The sequence below is a fragment of the Halichoerus grypus genome, chromosome 9 (assembly GCF_964656455.1).
Source record: "Halichoerus grypus chromosome 9, mHalGry1.hap1.1, whole genome shotgun sequence".
NCBI lineage: Eukaryota > Metazoa > Chordata > Mammalia > Carnivora > Phocidae > Halichoerus > Halichoerus grypus.
Genome location: NC_135720.1, coordinates 108779250 through 108799110, shown reverse-complemented (window position 1 = coordinate 108799110; position 19861 = coordinate 108779250). Strand labels below are relative to the sequence as shown.

The 19861-nt window shown below is 42.1% G+C and overlaps 1 protein-coding gene across 4 annotated transcripts in view; it reads left to right on the top strand.

The window, feature by feature from the left end:
• DAAM2 (dishevelled associated activator of morphogenesis 2) overlaps positions 1–19861 on the top strand; it is a 126509-nt gene that overhangs the window by 102191 nt on the left and 4457 nt on the right. For 3 of the 4 annotated variants that reach the window (XM_036087336.2, XM_036087342.2, XM_036087326.2), the window contains 9 exons: positions 714–740; positions 1772–1878; positions 3049–3133; positions 6084–6190; positions 6276–6364; positions 16919–17087; positions 17247–17354; positions 18270–18330; positions 19671–19802. In XM_036087336.2, coding sequence (XP_035943229.2) covers positions 714–740; positions 1772–1878; positions 3049–3133; positions 6084–6190; positions 6276–6364; positions 16919–17087; positions 17247–17354; positions 18270–18330; positions 19671–19802 — 885 coding nt within the window. The remainder of the gene's footprint in view (positions 1–713; positions 741–1771; positions 1879–3048; positions 3134–6083; positions 6191–6275; positions 6365–16918; positions 17088–17246; positions 17355–18269; positions 18331–19670; positions 19803–19861) is intronic. The other variant, XM_036087330.2, reaches the window with a different exon arrangement.

Here is a 19861-nt window from a genome sequence, read left to right as displayed (position 1 = left end):
GTGTGGCCCTGGTCCCTGGTGACCTCCTCTTCCTATCTTAGGTCCCAGGGTGCATGTTTTGGTGGGGAGGGGGGTCCTATGAGCTGTGGTCTTCCCTCTATGTCCTATGCAGCTCCTGAGTTAGTGACTTCAACTCCATCAGGGTCTGAAAGGAAGAACTGGGTGTGGGCTCTGTCCCCTTAGCTCCCTTGGAAATCAAAAGACAAAGGGAAAGGGGTGAAATTCGGGGACACCTGCTTTCATTTGCCTCAATGAATGCAACTTCTGCATGTTTCTGGCCCCTTCTGGTTATATCTCCTCTTCTGTTTAGAAAGATGAAGTTATTCAGCAGAGAGAAATGCTCTCTGCCCTCTGGGCAGTTTCCCAACAGAGAAGAGGGAAGAATAGCAGCCAAGGCCTGGGGTTGGGAAGCTTGGGGGCCGGGCCTGCCCCAACTGGGGAGTGGTGGTCCCACTGGGCCCAGGGCAGGCAGGGGACCTGCCTACTCCCCACTTTGTGGCTTCTCCGTGAGTGCATGTCTGCTAGAAGCACCTCCTGTCCAGGGCTAATTGTTAGTCTCCATCTCCAACCATGTGGGTCTCATTGGGATGGGGTAGACAGAGTAAATGCTCAGGGGTCTCCATGTCTCTCCTACTGTCCCTGGGGTCCCTGAACCTCTTGGCTAACATTGTGCATGTTTAATTCTCTGTTGGCTGTGGCTGCTACCTGCCTAGGAGCTGATAACTAATCCTTCTCAGCAGGTGAGTCACTCTTGGGGCTCTGGACACTCTAACTTCTAACCACTGTCCTGGGCTGCTACCCTGTACTGGTCAAAAGAGAGGGCTTTTTCATTCTGCCTTCTATCTTTATGACCCATCCCTATAAGCAACACAGGAAAGGGTTCCCAAAGAGAAAGCAGAAATGTAGAGGAGGGAAGTAATTCAAACAGACCCCTACCAGCAATGGAGGTGAATGTCTACTGGATTAAGGAGAAAGTTTCTAGGTCTTTTGTCTTATCTACCTGGCCCAAGGCAAGGCCATCCTGTAAGACTGCATAAGCTGGGCACTGCACAATCCCAAGGGTACAATTCACAAGGATAATGATGTGATCTGGAATTGTGCAATATAGAGCATGTGCTTGGAGGGACCTCCCAGGGTAAAAACTAGTTTCCTGTCTACCTCACCAAGGGCCCAAGAGAAGGGAAGGAATCTGATTTTGAGGGAATCTGCTGTTGGAACCCCAGTGAAGATAATTCTTCATGGAATTCTGCCTCAGTTTCCTCACCTCAGGAGTTGTGGATGCCCTCTACTCTGGGCACATTGGGCTGTGCTTGATGTCCCCAGGAGTCCAGGAACTGTAGCCTGATGGGGATTTCGGACCAGCTTCTCATCATAAGCTTGGGGAAGCTCTCCGGGTAGGGTGGTGGAGTGAGGGCTGATTCTCTGGGATGCTGGGGATCATAACAGTGCCCAAAGCCATAGGGATCAGTTCCCCCACTGGAACAGACCCTTCTCTAGTTTGCCCAGAAAGGGCAGTCTTTAAAAAAGGGGGCTCTTCATTGCCCCCAACCCATTCTAGCCCATGGTAAAGTCCCAGATGCCCCCTAGTAGAGATGGTTATTAACCACCTTCCTCTCTCTCTCTCTCTCCTGTCTTTTTCTTTCCGTCTTTCTTCCCCTCACACCAGAAACATCCCCTGGTTGGTGTGGGATTGGCTCCTGGGGGGTGGGCAAGGAGAGGATTGGGGAACACACGCATACCTCAACCTTTTTATTTGGCTTGTTGGTTTCAGAAAGAGCTGGGCTCCACAGAGGACATCTACCTGGCCTCCCGCAAGGTCAAAGAGCTATCAGTCATTGACGGCCGAAGGGCACAGAACTGCATCATCCTTCTCTCTAAGTATGTGCTTGTCCTGCCTTGTTAGCCCCTGGTGGGAGGGATGAACGTCCCCCCCACAAGGAATAGAGCCCTGAGAGGGCTAGAGCAAAAACCTACAGTGAACTGAATGTCTGGGGGACAAGGGTGGCAGAGGAATGGGTGACAGCAGTCTCTCCACTTCCCCTGCTGTCCCCTGGGAATGGTAGGAGACCACTGATCTAGAACCCTCTCTTGGGACCCCATGTTCAGCAGTAGTGTGGGGCTCTGCAGACAGGAAACTGCCCCTGTCACGACATCCCTGACCAGCCTGGACATCATCTGGCAACAGAATTGCTCTAAGCCCATGGAGGGCCCCACTAGGCTTAGGCCACAGAGCAGCATGATCTCAGCCCCCAAGCATTTCCCGCGGCTGCAGAACAAACAGGGCAGTATCTGCACTAACAGCACAGCTTCTGTGCAAGGCCTCCCGCCTGAGCCAGGGTCAGAGGGCACCACCACCCATACTATTCTTAGTGCTGCCCTAGCCATCTCTGGGACATCCATTCCCCTTTCTTCCCCCAGGCCCCAGGCCTCAGTTTCTCTCTCTTGAAGGTGAGGGAGAGTTCTGTATCTCCAGGGATCCAAGTGGTGTGCATCTGGAGGGGATAGGGAAGGGCTGTGTGTGTGTGTGTGTGTGTGTGTGTGTGTGTGTGTGTCTGTGGAGGGGGGTGGCTTGTCCCTCACCCAGACAGCAAGACGTATGGGAACAGCTGTGTGGGAGCTGAGGTGCTATCAGAAGACTGAGAGCTATTCTGTCTTCTGACAATGAAGGAAGCAGGAAACAGCCCCCTTCATGGCCTGCCGATATTCCCATCCTCCCATGGAGATGCAGTAGATATTTTAGGCATAAGGAGGAGAAGGATCAGAAACCTTTACCCTGTCTCTCTGTCTACACTAAAGATGGCCCTTTTCAAATGTCCCTATCAGTTATGACAGAGACTCAAGCAAGACACCAGATTCAAGTCTATACTTAGAGACTAAAATATCTCATTATTTAGTTTATGGAGTGAACCATATGAGTTTAGGGGAACTAAGGGGGGAGCACTAAGGAATATATTCCCATGTTCACATGAGGGAGAGAACGCAGGGGAAGGGGGCTGGGGTCTGTCCTGAGCAGAGGGCCCAGGCTCAAGGGGCAGTGTTTTGCCTTAGGTTGAAGCTTTCTAATGAGGAGATCCGGCAGGCCATCTTGAAGATGGATGAACAGGAGGACCTTGCTAAGGACATGCTGGAGCAGGTGAGGCCCCTGGTGGGGAGGGGATGGGAGCTGAAACTAGGGGGAAGCTGCACCCCTTCCTGCCCCCAGAGAGGCCCAAGACTCTTAGGTCAAGGAGAAATCAGTCTGGAGGATGAGGAGTTGGGTAGAGGTTTATAGAAACTCCCTGGACCAGCCTTTCTGAGGGGAGGCTAGGAAAGGCTGCATATTTTCCAGGGGATTGAGGTCCTTGACAGGAGATATGAGCTATGATCCCCCCTTGGGTCTCAAGGTAAAGTCAGAGTGACCCATAGTCATATATTCCCCCAATCTCTTCCACCTCAATTTATTGGATCCTTCAAGAGAAACCTAGAAGGCATGAAACAAAACCACCATCAGTTGGACCTCATTAGAATTAAGAACTCTGTTCATCAAAGGGTACCAATACTAGAGTGAAAAGATAAGCCAAACCTTAGAAGACATTTGCTTTATGTACATCTAGCAAAGATCTCCTATTCAGAATAAAGAGCTCTCAAATCCAAGAATGAAGATGACAAACAGCTCCACTTGAAAATGAGCAGAAGCCTTGAACGTGTACTTCATGAAAGAGAATTTCCAAGTGGCTCGACACTCTTAGTCATCAGAGAAATACAGTAAATCACACTGAGGCAGAACCACACACCCACTGGAATAGCTAAAATTGAAAAGACTGACAATGCCAAATGTTGGCAAGGACATGAAGCAACTGGAATTCTCATTGGGTACAATAATTTGGAAAACAATTTGGCAGTATGCACAAAGGCTAAACCTACCCTACTGCCCAGCAGTCCCACTGCTAGATACAGAGAAATGAGTGCAAACATTGACTATAAAAGATATATGCAAGAATATTTATAACAGTTTTATTCATGGAACAACCCAACTGTCCATCAATAAGAAAGTGAATAAATATACCGTGGTATATTCTTACAATAGAATACTATTCAGCAATGCATAAAAAGCAAACTACCAATACTTAGATCATGGATGAGTCTCAGACATTATGTTATTCAAAAGAAGCCAGACACCAAAGAAAACACACAGCATGAATCCACTTATATGAAGTTCAAGAATAGGCAAATCTAATCTAAGGTAATAGAATTCAGTTGAGAGGCTATAATGGGGAGAGGGATGGGTTGCCTTATTGAAGCAATAGAAGAGAACTTTCTAGGGGATGGAAATCTGTATCTTAATCTGGATGGGGTTTCAGTGGGTGGTTTTGTCAAAACTCTTTGAATTGCACACTTAAGATGGATGCCTTTTTGGGGCGCCTGGGTGGTTTAGTCGGTTAAGCATTTGACTCTTGATTTTGGCTCAGGTCATGATCTCAGGGTCCTGGGATTGAGCCCCATGTGGGGCTCTGCACTCAGCACAGAGTCTGCTTGGGATTCTTCCTCTCCCTCTGCCCCTCCCCCTGCTTGTGTGCATGCTCTCTTTCTCTCTCTCTCTCTCTCTCCCTCTCTCACTAAAATAAATACTTTTTAAAAAAATAAATATATTTTATGTAAACTATACCTCAACAAACTTGGGTTTAAAAGAAAAAAATCATTGAGCTGTGCACTTAAGAATGGTATACTTTCAAGATACATCTCCAAAGGCTAGTGAAGCAAAAGCAAAACTGAACTTTTGGGACTTCATCAAGATAAAGAGCTTTTGCACAGCAAGGGAAATAGTCAACAAAACAAAGAGGCAAGCCACAGAATGGGAGAAGATATTTGCAAATAACACTACAGACAAAGGTCTGATTTCCAAGACCTATAAAGAACTTCTTAAACTTAACACCCAAAAAACAAATAATCAAGTCAAAAAATGGGCAGAAGACATGAACAGACACTTCTCCAAAGAAGACATACAAATGGCTAACAGACACATGAAAAAATGTTCATCATCATTAGCCATCAGGGAAATTCAAATCAAAACCACATTGAGGTACCACCTTACACCAGTTAGAATGGCAAAAATTGACAAGGCAAGAAACAACAAATGTTGGAGAGATTGTGGAGAAAGGGGAACCCTCTTACACAGTTGGTGGGAATGCAAGTTGGTACAGCCACTTTGGAAAACAGTGTGGAGGTGCCTCAAAAAATTAAAAATAGAGCTACCCTATGACCCAGCAATTGCACTCCTGGGTATTTACCCCAAAGACACAGATGTAGTGAAAAGAAGGGCCATATGCACCCCAATGTTCATAGCAGCAATGTCCGCAATAGCCAAACTGTGGAAAGAGCTGAGATGCCCTTCAACAGATGAATGGATAAAGAATATGAGGTCCATATATACAATGGAATACTACTCAGCCATCAGAAAGGAGGAATACCTAACTTTTACATCAAGATGGATGGGACTGGAGGAGATTATGCTAAGTGAAATAAGTCAAGCAGAGAAAGTCAATTATCATATGGTTTCACTTATTTGTGGAATATAAGGAATAGCATGGAGGTCATTAGGAGAAGGAAGGGAAAAATGAAGGGGGGAATCAGAGGGGGAGACGAACCATGAGAGACTATGGACTCTGAGAAACAAACTGAGGGTTCTAGAGGGGAGGGGGTGGGGGGATGGGTTAGCCTGGTGATGGGTATTAAGGAAGGCATGTATGGCATGGAGCACTGGGTGTTATACAAAAACAATGAATCGTGGATCACTACATCAAAAACTAATGATGTATTGTATGGTGACTAACATAACAATGAAATAAATTTTAAAAAAATGAACGGTATACTATATATAAGGTGCATCTCAGTTTTAAAAAGTGAAAAAAGAAAAGTCTAGAGCTGGGTGCCCTGTGGCCCCTTTGAGGCAGATGAAGCATAAACCCACCACATGAGGATGCCTCTCTCTTTTAAGGACCCCTCCCCATCTTGAACATGGTCAGTGTATGGGCATCCATGCATTGCATCCCCATATCAGCTTCTCACCAGTTTCCTGTCTGACCTTCAGCTGATGTTCTTTGCAGCTCCTCAAGTTCATCCCAGAGAAAAGTGACATCGACCTCCTCGAGGAGCACAAGCATGAGATAGAGCGGATGGCCCGCGCTGACCGCTTCCTCTATGAAATGAGCAGGTCAGGGCAACGGGCATGGAGGAGGGGCTGGAGCTAGCTCCTGGGGCTGGAGGGTGCCTCACGATGTAGCTTGCCCTGTCCACAGGATCGACCACTACCAGCAGCGACTGCAGGCCCTGTTCTTTAAGAAGAAGTTCCAGGAGCGGCTGGCTGAGGCCAAGCCCAAAGTGGAAGGTATGGTTGAGGGTATGGGGAAGCCTAGAGTTAAGAGGCATCTGGGAGGGCCCGGAGGTGGAAATCAATGGAGGAAAACTTTCTCATTCTCAATCCCCGCCCACCCCCCCAAAAAAAAACAAAGCCAAGGACAAATTTAAAACTATGATTATTGTAGATATATACACTTGTTTATATTAGCACATGTGCCAAACATGTGACATGTTTCCTATGCCTCAGCCTGTATACTCTCCAGGGTGGGAGGTCTGTTGACTTTTGCCCCAGCATGGGACAGAAATGCTGAACAGATGATGATAATAGCAAACACCTAGAACAGGGCCTGGCATGTGTTGAGCTCATCAATTTTTACCCTGCCCAAGAGGGACTAAGTTCATAGAAGACCTCTGGACACATTATTTTAAGTGTGAGCTATTCAGAAAAGTAGGAAATTAGCAAAGTAATCTCTGGAGGTATCTGGTTTTCTGGGTTAGGGAACCCTTCCTACGCAGCCCTTTTCCAGATGGGCACTTCGTAATTCAGTGAGAACCATGTAGCAAGCACTGCATGAAACTTTCCACATGGATGGTCTCATTGGTTCTCACAACATCCCTATGAGTGCATCTGTTCTCTCGTGTCTAAAATGGGGACATGCTGCCTGAGGCCATGTTACCAGGGAGTGGTACAGCCAAGATTGGAACACAGATGTTCTTCAGAATTCATCCCTCACTCTTGTCCTGTAGTACTTCACAGATGATGGCAGAAGACAGAGGGGCAGGGAGTTGGGGAAAAAGGCAGGCTGGTCCATGAAGACCCATGAGCAGAGAAGCAGGAGAGGCTGTGAGGCTCGCTTGTGGGGAGGACAGGACAGCAGAGTGGAACAGGAGAGCCTGAGTCCAGGATGCTGAGGGGGGCAGGCTGGGGGCAGAGCAGAGCATGGGCCCCCTCTGCTGGACACCAGGGCTGGCCAGCACTCCCTGGGATGCCCAGTCCAGAGAATGGCCCTTCTTGGAGCTGCTTCAGGGAGGTTTGGGGGTGGGGGTAGGTGGTGTGTGACAGAGCTGGAGGCAAGCATTTTCTGCAGTCTGGGTCCCCCCACACATACATGCATTCACACACACAAGGGAACTGCAGGCTGGGTGTAATTGTAAATATTAATCGTTCTGAGGGAGAAGGATCGAGATCAGCAGTGACCCTGCAGGTCTGAGGTCTGGCAGTACCTTCTCCCCTGGTGATAGGTGAATCCCTACCTTCATACAATCTTCTTTATCCTCCTGCAGACTGCCTTTGGGGCATGAGGCACAGATAAAGGGATAGCCAAGACATTTGCTCAACCATTTGTGTGTCTTGGGTCAGTGGAGTAAATGTGAGCAACTGCCATTTGGAACCAGAGTAGCTTAGCCACTGGGTAGGGTTAATCTCAGATAATCTCAGAGCCCACTCTGAAACTCTCCCTAAGAGTTAGTCCCTGAATGCTCAGGAGAGTCTCCCTTTAACATCAAGCTATGCAGAGCAAGTCATGTTTTGGACGGCAATGGCTGCTAACTATTCTAGAATGGTCTGGATGTCTCCTTCTCTGAGAGTCAGGAGGAGGTGGCTGAAGTTGCATCTTACACAGTCAGGTCAGTGGCTTGACTAGGGGTAGAGACAAGAGGATTGTGCAGGAGTTGGGATTCATATTTTTCCTTCCAGTTCTAAGAAATATTCCTGGTAAGCTAATATTTGGCCTATCCCAGCTGGTGATAAGCTATTGACACCCTCCCCTCCCCACTTTCCAGCAGGGCCTCTGGGTCAATTCGCCAAAAGCCAATTCACCAAATTTGACAGATTTACCAATTCTATGAATATATTCATGAAACATATTTTTCTTGAATATATTCTTATGAATATGCTCATTGCTGGATATACCAAATTTACTGATTCTCATTTTGAATACATTTACTGAATATAGTCAAGATGAATATAGTTTCGGGCGCCTGGGTGGCTCAGTTGGTTAAGCGACTGCCTTCGGCTCAGGTCATGATCCTGGAGTCCCGGGATCGAGTCCCACATCGGGCTCCCTGCTCGGCAGGGAGTCTGCTTCTCCCTCTGACCCTCCCCCCTCTCATGCTCTCTGTATCTCATTCTCTCTCTCAAATAAATAAATAAAATCTTAAAAAAAAAAAAAAAAAAAAAAAAAAAAGATGAATATAGTTTCAAATGTAAACATTCTTATGAATATATTCACGAATATATTATTCTTATGACTTTATCTAAAATGTCTGCATTGCAATGGGAGTTTTCCCATTTATACTGATTTCCTTTGAACTCTTGTCTATTTCTGTTTTGCCAACATTTTAGCATTTTTAGGAGGATTCTTTTGCAAATTTCTCAAATAGCATATCAACTTTAGAAAAACTATCCTAACCAATATGAATTGCCAAAAACTTTTAAAAACTACATATAAAAGTAAACTTTTTATTCAAATATGCATATAGAAAGGTACATAAATCACAAGCGTCCTACTTGATGAATTATCATAAACTGAACTCACCTGTGAAATCAACACCCAAGTCAAGAACTGGAATGTTGCCAGCCCTAAACAGCCCTTCCTCATGTCCTCTCTCAAACATTACCCCCTGCAACCATTGCTCTGTCCACCTTCTTTAAAGGTTTTGTCTGTCTTGAACTTTATATAAACAGTATACTATAGTATGGATAATTTTATGCCGGTTCCTTTTGTTCAGCATTATGCTTGTAAGTTACCCTATTGTTACATGTAGCGGTGAGTTATTCATTTTCAGTGCTGCATTTTTTTCCATTGTATGAATACCATAATTTATTTAACGAATGTGTTCATAATTTAAGAAAAAAAAATGACTAGAAACCACTCTAATACCCATCAAGAGTAATGCTGTTATTAGGTCATAGAATATGTACCGACAAAACTTATCATTCATTTTTATGGCTTATTTTTTTTTTCAATTTATACTTTTATTTTGTTGCTAATTTCATGATGTGTATATAAAGTATAGTTGACACACAATGTTATATCAGTTTCAGATGTACAGTATAGAGATTGGACAAGTCTGATATTATGCTATGTCCATCACAAGTGTAGCTACACTACATAAGGCTATTATAAGAGCATTGACCATATTCCCCATGCTGTACATTTTATCTCCATGATTTATTTATTCCATTACTGGAAGCCTGTATCTGTCACTTCCCTTGTTTCATTTTACCCATCCCCTCACCTCTCTCCCTTCTGGCAACCATCAGTTTGTTCTCTGTATTTATGAGTCTGTGTCTGGTTCTTGTTTGTTCATTTTGTTTTTTATTTTTTATTTTTTATTTTTTTATTTTTATTTTTTAAGTCTTTTTTAAAAATTTAAATTCAATTAGCTAACATATAGTACATCATCAGTTTTTGATATAATGTTCAGTGATTCATTAGTTGCATATAACACCCAGTGCCCATCACATCATGTGCCCTCCTTAATGCCCATCACCCAGTTATCCCATCCCCCCACCTACCTCCCTTTCTGCAAACCCCAGTCATTTTGTTTTTTAGATTCCACATATAAGTAAAATCATGTGGTGTTTGTCTTTCTCCGTCTGACTTATTTTACTTTAGCATTATACTCTCTAGATCCATCCATGTTGTCACAAATGGTTAAGATCGCATGCATTTTTATGGATGAATAATATTCCATTGTGTGTATCTTCTTTCTTTGTTGGTGTACTGAAAAATTTCCCCCAGCTTTATTGAGCTATGATTGACAAAAATTATATATATATATTTAAGGTGTACAAGTGTATATACTTAAGATTCACAATTGTATATATTTAAGGCAGTGGCTTTTTATTTTTTTAATTCCAGTATAATTAACATACAGTGTTATATTCAGTTTTAGGTGTACAGTATAGGGATTCAACAATTCTATACATTACTCGGTGCTCATCACAATAAGTGTACTCTTAATCCCCTTCACCTGTTTCACCCATCCCCCCCCCCAACCTCCCCTCTGGAAACTACCAGTTTGTTCTTTATATTTATGAGTCTGTTTTCTAGTTTGTCTCTTTTTTTCTTTGTTAGTATGGTACTGGCACAGAAACAGACACATAGATCAATGGAACAGAATAGAGAGCCCACAGTTATATGGTCAATTAATCTACAAGGGGGGCAAGAATATACAATGAGAAAAAAGTCTCTTCAACAAATGGTGCTGGAAAAACTAGACAGCTACATGCAAAAGAGTGAAACTGGACAACTTTCTTACATCATACACAAAAATAAACTCAAAATGGATTAAAGACCTAAATGTGAGACCTGAAACCATAAAAGTCCTAGAAGAAAACATAGACAGCAATGTCCTTTACATCAGCCTTAAGCAACATTTTTCTAGCTATGTTTCCTTTGGCAGGGGGAACAGCAAAAATAAACTATTGGGACTATACCAAAATAAAAAGCTTTTGCACAACTATATCTTCTTTATTCATTCATCTATTAGTAGACACTTAGGTTGCTTCTATATCTTATCTATTGTAAATAATGCTGCAGTACACATAGGGGTATAGATGTCTTTTTGAATTACTGTTTACATTTTCTTTGGGTAAATACTTAGTGGAATTATTGGATTATGTAGTATTTCTATTTTTAATTTTTGAGGAACCTCCATACTGTTTTCCACAGTGGCTATACCAATTTACATTCCCACCAACAGTGCACAAGAGTTCCTTTTTCTCCACATCCTCGACAACAGTTAATATTATCTTTTTGATATTAGCCATTCTGACATATGTAAGTGATATCTCATTGTGGTTTTGATTTGCATTTCCTTCATGATCAGTGATGTTGAGCAGATGTGTCTGTTGACCATCTATATGTCTTCTTTGGAGAAATGTCTATTCAGGTCCTCTGCCCATTTTTAAATTGGATTGTTTTATGTTTTTTGTTTTTTGTTTTTTTAAAAGATTTTATTTATTTATTTGACAGAGAGAGACACAGAGAGAGAGGGAACACAAGCAGGGGGAGCAGGAAGGGAGAAGCAGGCTTCCTGCAGAGCAGGGAGCCCGATGTGGGGCTTGATCCCAGGACCCTGGAATCATGACCTAAGCCAAAGGCAGACGCTTAATGACTGACTGAGCCACCCAGGCGCCCCGAAATTGGATTGTTTTTTGATGTTGAGTTATATAAGTTCTTTATATATTTTGGATATTAACCCCTTATCAGATATCATTTGCTAATTTCTCCCATTTAGTAGGTTGCCTTGTTCTGTCGATGGTTTCTTTTGTTGTGCAAAAGATTTTTATTTTGGTGTAGTCCCAATAGTTTATTTTTGCCTTTTTCCCCTGCCTAAGGAGACATATCTAAGAAAATGTTGCTAAGGTCAAAGTCAAAGAGATTACTGCCCATGTTTTCTTCTAGTTTTGTGGTTTCAGGTATCACATTTAGGTCTTCAATCCATTTTGAGTTTATTTTTGTGTATGGTTTAAGAAAGTGGTCCAGTTTTGCTAGCACCATTTGTAATCTTTTCCCCATTGTAAATTCTTGCCTCCTTTGTCATAGATTGACCATATAATTGTGGGTTTATTTCTGGGCTCTCTATACTATTCTATTGACCTATGTGTCTATTTTTGTGCCAGTATCATACTGTTTTGATTACTACAGCTTTGTAGGATATCTTGAAATCTGCAATTGTGATACTTCCATCTATGTTCTTCTTTCTCAAGATTGTTTTGGCTACTTGGAGTCTTTTGTGGTTCCATACAAATTTTAAGGTTTTTTATTCTAGTTCAGTGAAAAATGCGATTGGTACTTTGATAGGGATTGCACTGAATGTGTAGATTGTTTTGGGTATTATCGACATTTTAATAATATTAATTCTTCCAATCCACAAGTGTGGAATATCTTTCCATTTGTTTTATTTCTATTTCTTTCATCAGTGTTTTATAGTTTTCAGAGTACAGGTCTTTTACCTCATTACTTTATTCCCAGGTCTTTTTGGTACAATTGTAAATGGAATTATTTTCTTAATTTCTCTTTTGGCTTCACCATTAGTGTATAGAAATGCAACTAATTTCTATGTATTAATTTTGAATCCTGCTACTTTACTGAATTCATTTATTCTAATAGATTTTTAGTAGAGTCTTTAGGGTTTTCTCTGTATAGTATCATGTCATCTACAAGTAGTGATAGTTTAACTTCTTCCTTATCAATTTGGATACCTCTTATTTCTTGTCTGATTGCTGTGGCTAGGACTTCTACTACTATGTTAAATAAAAGTGGTGAGAGTAGACATCTTTGTCTTATTCCTGATATTAAAGGAAAAGCTTTGTTTTTTACCATAGAGTATGATGATAGTTATAGGTTTTTCATACATGATCATTATTATGTTGAGGCATGTTCCCTCTAAAACTACTTTGTTGAAAGTTTTTATCATGAACAGATGTTGAATTTTTTCAAATGCTTTTTCTGCATCTACTGAAATGAACATATGGTTTTTATCCTTTATCTTGTTGATGTGATGTATCATGTTGATTTATAAATATTGAACCATCCTTGCATCCCTGGAATGAAATCCACTTGCTCATGAATGTTTTTTTTTTTAATGTATTGTTGAATGCAGTTTGCTAATATTTTGTTGAGGATTTTTACATCTATGTTCATCAGGGATATTGACCTGTAGGTTTTGTTTGTTTGTTTGTTTTGTAGTGTCTTGTCTGCTTTTTGTATCAGGGTAGTGCTGTCTTCATAGAATGTATTTGGAAGATTTCCTCCCCCTACTATTTTTTGAAAGAGCTTGAGAATAGGTATTAACCCTTCTTTAAATGGTTAGTAGAATTTACCTGTGAATCAGTTGCTTCTGGACTTTTGTTTATTGGGGAGTTTTTGGATTACTTATTCAATTTTGTTACTAGTAGTTGGTCTGTTCAGATTTTCTATTTCCTTCTGATTCAATTTTGGAAGATTATATGTTCTTAGGGCTCTATCCATTTCTTTTACATTCAATTTGTTGGCATATAATTTTTCATAGTACTCTCATAATCCTTGGTATTTCTGTGGTGTCGGTTGTCACTTCTTTCATTTCTGATTTTAGTCATTTGTGTCCTTTTTTTCTTGATGAATAGGACTAAAGGCTTATCACTTCTGCCTGTCTTTTCAAAAAACCAGCTCTTGGTTTCATTGATCTTTTCCATTTTTTTAAAAGGCTCTATTTCATTTATTTCTGCTCTTTTATTTCCTTCCTTCTATTCACCTTGGACTTTTTTTTTCTAGTTCTTTTAGGTATAAGGTTAGATTGAGATCTCTTTTATTTCAAGTAGACCTGTACTGCTATAAATTTCCCTTTTTGAACTGCTTTTGCTGAGTCCCAAAGATTTTGGATAATTGTGGTTTCATTTTCATTGTCTCCATGTATTTTTTGATTTCCTGTCATTTCTTATTGACCCATTGGCTGTTTAGTACATGTTGTTAGCTTCCATGTGTTTGTGTTTTTCCAGTTTTTTCTTGTGATTGATTTCTAGTTTCATACGATTGTGTTCAGAAAAGATGCATGATATAATTTCAATCTTGAATTTATTAAGACTGTTTTGTGGCCTAACGTGATCTATCCTGGAAAATGTTCTATGTGCACTTGTAAAGTGTATTTTGTCATTTGGGGATGGAATGTTCTGTGTATACCTAAGTCCATCTGGTCTGATGTGTCACTGAGCAACACTATTTCCTTATTGATTTTTCTGCCTGGATTATCTATCCATTGATGTAAATGGGATGTTAAAGTCCCTGCTATTATTGTATTATTGCCAATTTCTCCCTTTATGTCTGTTAATATTTGCTTTATGTATTTAGGTGCTCCAATGTTGGGTGCATAGATATTTACAATTGTTATATCCTCTTGTTGGATTGACCCCTTTATCATTATGTAATGCCCTTCTTTGTCTCTTATTGCAGTCTTTGGTTTAAAATCATTTTGTGTAAGTATTGCTACCCTGGCTTTTTTTTCCTTCCATTTCATGGAATATTTTTTTTCTATCCTTTCACTTTTAGTCTGTATGTCTTTATGTCTGAAGTGAATCTCTTATAGGCAGCATGTAGAGGAATTTTTTTTAATCCATCATGCCACTCTAGAACATTTAGACCATTTGCATTTAAAGTAATTATCAAAAGTTATATACTTATTGCCATTTTGTTATTTGTTTTCTGGTTGTTTTTGTAGTTCTTCTCTGTTCCTTTCTTCTTCTCTTGCTCTCTTTCCTTGTGATTAGTGACTTCCTTTAGTGTTAATCTTGGTTTTATTTTTTTGTGCATCTATTACAGATTTTGCATTTGTGGCTACCATGAGGTTCATATATAACATTCTAAGTATATAGTAGTCTATATTAAGTTGATGGTCACTTAAGTTTGAACACATTCTAAAATAACTTTTTTACTTCCCCCCCTCCACATTTTATGTATATGGTGTCATATTTTACATCTTTATATATATGCGTCTTCTTTTTTTTTTTACTTCTAGTTATGGCCTTTTCTTTTCCACTTAAAGAAGTCCCTTTAACATTTCTTGTAAGGATGGTTTACTGGTAGTGAACACCTTTAATTTTTGTTTGCCTGGGAAACTCTTTTCTCTCTCCTTCAATCCTGAATGATAATCTTGTTGGGTAAAGTATTCTTGGTTATAGATTTTTCCCTTTAAGCACTTTGAATATATCCTGCCACTCCCTTCTGGCCTGCAAAGTTGCTGCTGAAAAATCAGCTGACAGTCTTATGGGGGTTTCCCTTGTATGTAACTTTCCTTCTGTCTTGCTGTTTTTAAAATTCTCTATCTTTAATCTTTGATATTTTAGTTATTGTGTGTCATAGTATAGACCTCCTTGGGTTCATATTATTTGGAACTCTCTGTGCTTCCTGAACCTAGATGTCTGTTTCCTTCCCCAGGTTAAGAAAGTTTCAGCTATTATTTCTTCAAGTAAGTTTTCTGCCCCCTTTTCTCTTTTTCTGGGACCCCTATAATGTGAATGTTTATTCACTTGATGTTGTCCAAGAGATCACTTAACCTGTCCTCATTTAAAACCCTTTTCTTTTTGCTGTTCAGCTTGGTTGTTTTCTATTACCCTGTCTTCTAGATTGCTGATCTCTTCTTCTTCATCTGCTAATCTGTTGATTCCCTCTAGTATATTTTTCATTTATGTTCTTTAAACTCAACTTTTTTTTTCATATTTTCTCTTTGTTAAACTCTTTATCAGGCATATTGCTTATCTCCATTTGATCTTGTTCTTTTTCTGAGGTTTTGTTTTGTTTGGAGCATATTCTTCTATCTCCCCATTTTGCTTGACTTTCAGTCTTTATTTCTATGAATAGGCAGAACAGCTACTTCTCTAAAACTTGAAGGAATGGTCTTGTGTATGGTCATCCCCTGTGTAGGCTATGTGTGTCTGTGTGTCTGGTGACTTTGGCTGGCTGGGGCTGTGGCTGGTGTGGGCTGGGGTCACCCTGGTGGGATGGCTGGAGCTGAAGTGGTTGCAGGCCAGGGTGGTCATGGTGCTCTCTGCACAGAGAGTGTCCTGGAAGGACAGCTGAGGCTGAAGTGGGTACAAGCTGGGAGGTCCTGGGGATCTCCACATTATAGCTTTTTTTTTTTTTTTTAACAATTATTTACTTTTAACTGTTTTTGAAGATTTCTGCAAACTTTTGGTTAGATGGTTCTTATTTTAGATCCATAGCAACATCTTAAGGAATGTTCAATTTGGCATAAGCTGAAAATCATGGGATGGTTTGGTATTCCTATCACCACTCTTAATAATCGAAAAGCATATTCCATAACTAGTAGCCAAAATTTCAGTGTAGGATTTGTATCCCAATTTTGTGCATCTGCCATAAGTGCATAATACCTGAAGATGGGCTAGAGCATCCAAACTGGAATGAAATACTGAAGTTTCAGTTACTGTTAACCTTAGTTTGTATTTCTAGCAAATGTATCATTTAAGGCATTGGGGAGAAATTGTTAAAATGCCTAAAAGTTGGGAAAAAAACTTAAATGATATTCAACAAGATGTCAAGTAAACTATTAAATCAAAGATACCATCAACTACAAGGCATACCATTATATTATAGAACAAAAATATGTGAATATTATATTGGTGACATGTTATAATTTGACAGGTATTTTCTTTCAAAAAAAAAATAAGACAGCATTTCAAAAGAGGCAGAAACAGTCCCATAATATGTAAAATGCTGAAATTTAAAATTTTAATCACTAAGTTTAAAAAAGTAAAAGTATTATATTCTTGTGTATATCCATAGAAAGAATTACTAATAACCTTTGGATATATGCAAGAAAAGATATTCTTTAAATATATTAAGAAGAATTGGCACATTCTGAGAATGGGCTATTTGTTGAATTGGCTTTCGGCAAATTTACCTGCTTCCCTTGGAAGTGGGCAGGTATGGAGTAAATCAATCTGTTGAGGTGTGGGTATTGTCTCTGCCCCTCTGAGAGTTGAAGACTGGACTTCGTGGTGGCATCATCCTGGCGTTCAAGGGGACCAGCTGCCCTGGTCCAGTCTCTGCAGGGCTCTGACCTGCCCCTCCTCTCCTAGCCATCCTGCTGGCCTCCCGGGAGCTGATCCGCAGCAAGCGTTTAAGGCAGATGCTTGAGGTCATCCTGGCCATTGGCAACTTCATGAACAAAGGGCAGCGTGGGGGTGCCTATGGGTTCCGGGTGGCCAGCCTCAACAAGATTGCAGATACCAAGTCCAGCATTGACAGGTGGGATCTTCTCTGCTTCCTTATCTTCCATCTCACCCCACCCTGGCCTCTCCCTTCCTCCTCCCATTTCCAACCCTAACTCCTTGCCTTTTCCCCCTGGCCCCTCCCCCTAGTTTCTTCCTGGCCTTCATTCCTTTACCCCTGACCTTTCATCCACAGAAACATCTCTCTGCTCCATTACCTGATCATGATCCTGGAGAAGCACTTCCCTGACATCCTAAACATGCCCTCAGAGCTACAGCATCTTCCAGAAGCTGCCAAAGTCAAGTGAGGGGCCCTTCCAAGTCTTCTTTCTCCCTGTGATCACAGCACTCTTGTCTAAATTTCCTTTCATTGCTACTGTGGGATGACTAGGAATGGGCAGTGTCTCAGGGTCTGCTTTTAGGAGAACCAAATGAAGACTGGCTACTTGCTCTCAAATCCTTATTTCAGACATGCTCCTAGGAAACACGGTGGGGAAGTGAGCCAGGGGTGGGAAGAATACTAATAACGAAAGTATTATTAAGCCAGCTACCCCTGGGACATCCCTCCAGGGAAGTCTGTGAGACCGCTTAGGACACTTATTCAACTTATCCCATCTGAGAGGTGAGGGAGCTAGGATATCATACCCCATCTCCTGTCAGTCATTGGCTGAGTGTCTCTGGGCAGGGCATGACTCTGGCCATAGGTACAGGCAGACGGAGCTCTGGGATCCAGAGAAAGTGCTCGCATCATTGGAAGTCAGGATTGTACACTACAATGGATGGTCCAAGGAGATATGGATGTGGCACAAATGATATCTGCTACAGGCAAGAAGTCAGACCCCAACAGCCACAGGCTGATAGAAGCATCTCCAACAGAAGCAGAAATGCAGTGGAAAATGGTTAATATGCAACAAGTGCTTACTGCATGCAGGACACCATATTAAGAGTTTTAAGTATTACCTGCTGGTATCAAAAAGAATTCAAGTCAGAAGCCATGTGTTAGAAACCTAATATTCAACGTAACATTTCTGATCTGGAAGGATCTTCAAAATATAAGTTTTACCCCTGTTATTTTATAAAAGCACAGACAGAGCACAGAGGGGAGGTGATTTAGCAGGGCTGGAGCATGGGTCTACTGACTCCAAGGTCATTGAGCTTGGCACTGCCATCTGCCTGAACCACCCTCAGCAATTCTCCCTTCCTGTGTGTCTTCCCACAGCCTGGCAGAGCTGGAGAAGGAGGTGGGCAACCTCAGGAGGGGCCTCAGAGCAGTTGAGGTGGTGAGTACATCATCTATGCCTGCCTGGGTTTGAGGGGGTGCTGCCTGTGTCTGTGCTGAAGGCCATACCCTGTGCCAGTTATTCTAGCACCCCAGACAGGAACTTTGGGACACAGAAATGCATCAGACAGGGTCTGCCATCTGGAGGCCTACTATCTGGGGGTCTATCATTTGACCAAGTGATAGGCAGCAACAGAGCTAGCCCATAGGAAAGGATGACTGGATTATTTAGGGCTTAAATTTAGACTCAGTGAGGGGACATCTGAGACTAGCGAGGTTACTGTCCAGCATGTGTTTTGGGCACTAGAGGAGAATGAATCATAAATTGGCCCCATGCTTAAGTCTAATTCAAGTGGATAGGAAAGAGTATCTACATCTCTTGGAAGCCAATTAGGCACAGGTAGCACATAGTGTGTGACACTGGGCACAGCTATCCCCAGAAATTCCTGCCTTATGTCTCTTCTCCCTGGGTCAGTAGAGGATCTGGGGGCTGCACCCAGGTGTCTAGTTATCACCATTCCTGCTCTGATGGCTTCTCAGATGATATGGTCTCTGGCCCTAGGCTAGCCTAGTCCCATATGGCAATGGCCCCAATCCTTTGTCATCCACATTTAGGAACTCGAGACCCTTCCCATCTTCACTGGGGGAAGGGGGTGGTAGGCAGGTAAGGGGAGAATGAGTTAGAGAATGAAGGTAAATATGAGAAAGAACTTTCCATTGCCACTGTGGTGGTGGAAGGGGCAATTTCCAATTTATAGCCCTTTAAAGTGCTACTCAAAGCATGTCCCATGACCAGCAGCATCCGTATCAGCTAGGAGATTTAGAAATGCATCACCTACAGGTCTTGTTGAAATGCAGATTCCCGGGGCACCTGGGTGGCTCAGTTGGTTAAGCGACTGCCTTCGGCTCAGGTCATGATCCTGGAGTCCTGGGATCGAGTCCCACATCGGGCTCCCTGCTCAGCAGGGAGTCTGCTTCTCCCTCTGACCCTCCCCCCTCTCATGTGCTCTCTCTCTCATTCTCTCTCTCAAATAAATAAATAAAATCTTTAAAAAAAAAAAAAAAAGAAATGCAGATTCCCTAGGTCTGGGCTAGAGCCTGAGCATCTGTATTTCTTCAGATGTCCCAGGTGATGCTGTTGCTGGTCCCAGACCACACTGGGAGGCAAGCATCTGGAGAAAGAAAGATGGCAGTGGTGCATGAGGGATGTCTCACACAATTCTAAGGGTGGCAAAGATTGTGAGAGCTTAGGCAGGGAAGGGTGGGAGATGTGGTGACCCTCAGAATTCCTGACTTTTATGCTGGCACCCATCTAACCAGCATATCACTCTCCCTCCTCAGGAGCTGGAATATCAGAAGCGCCAGGCACGGGAACCGAATGACAAGTTTGTCCCAGTCATGAGTGACTTCATCACTGTCTCCAGCTTTAGCTTCTCAGAGCTGGAAGACCAACTGAATGAGGCCAGGGACAAGGTAAGTGTGGCCCAAGCTCCCAGTCTGACCCCCATCCTAACCCCTCCCCCCTCAACTTT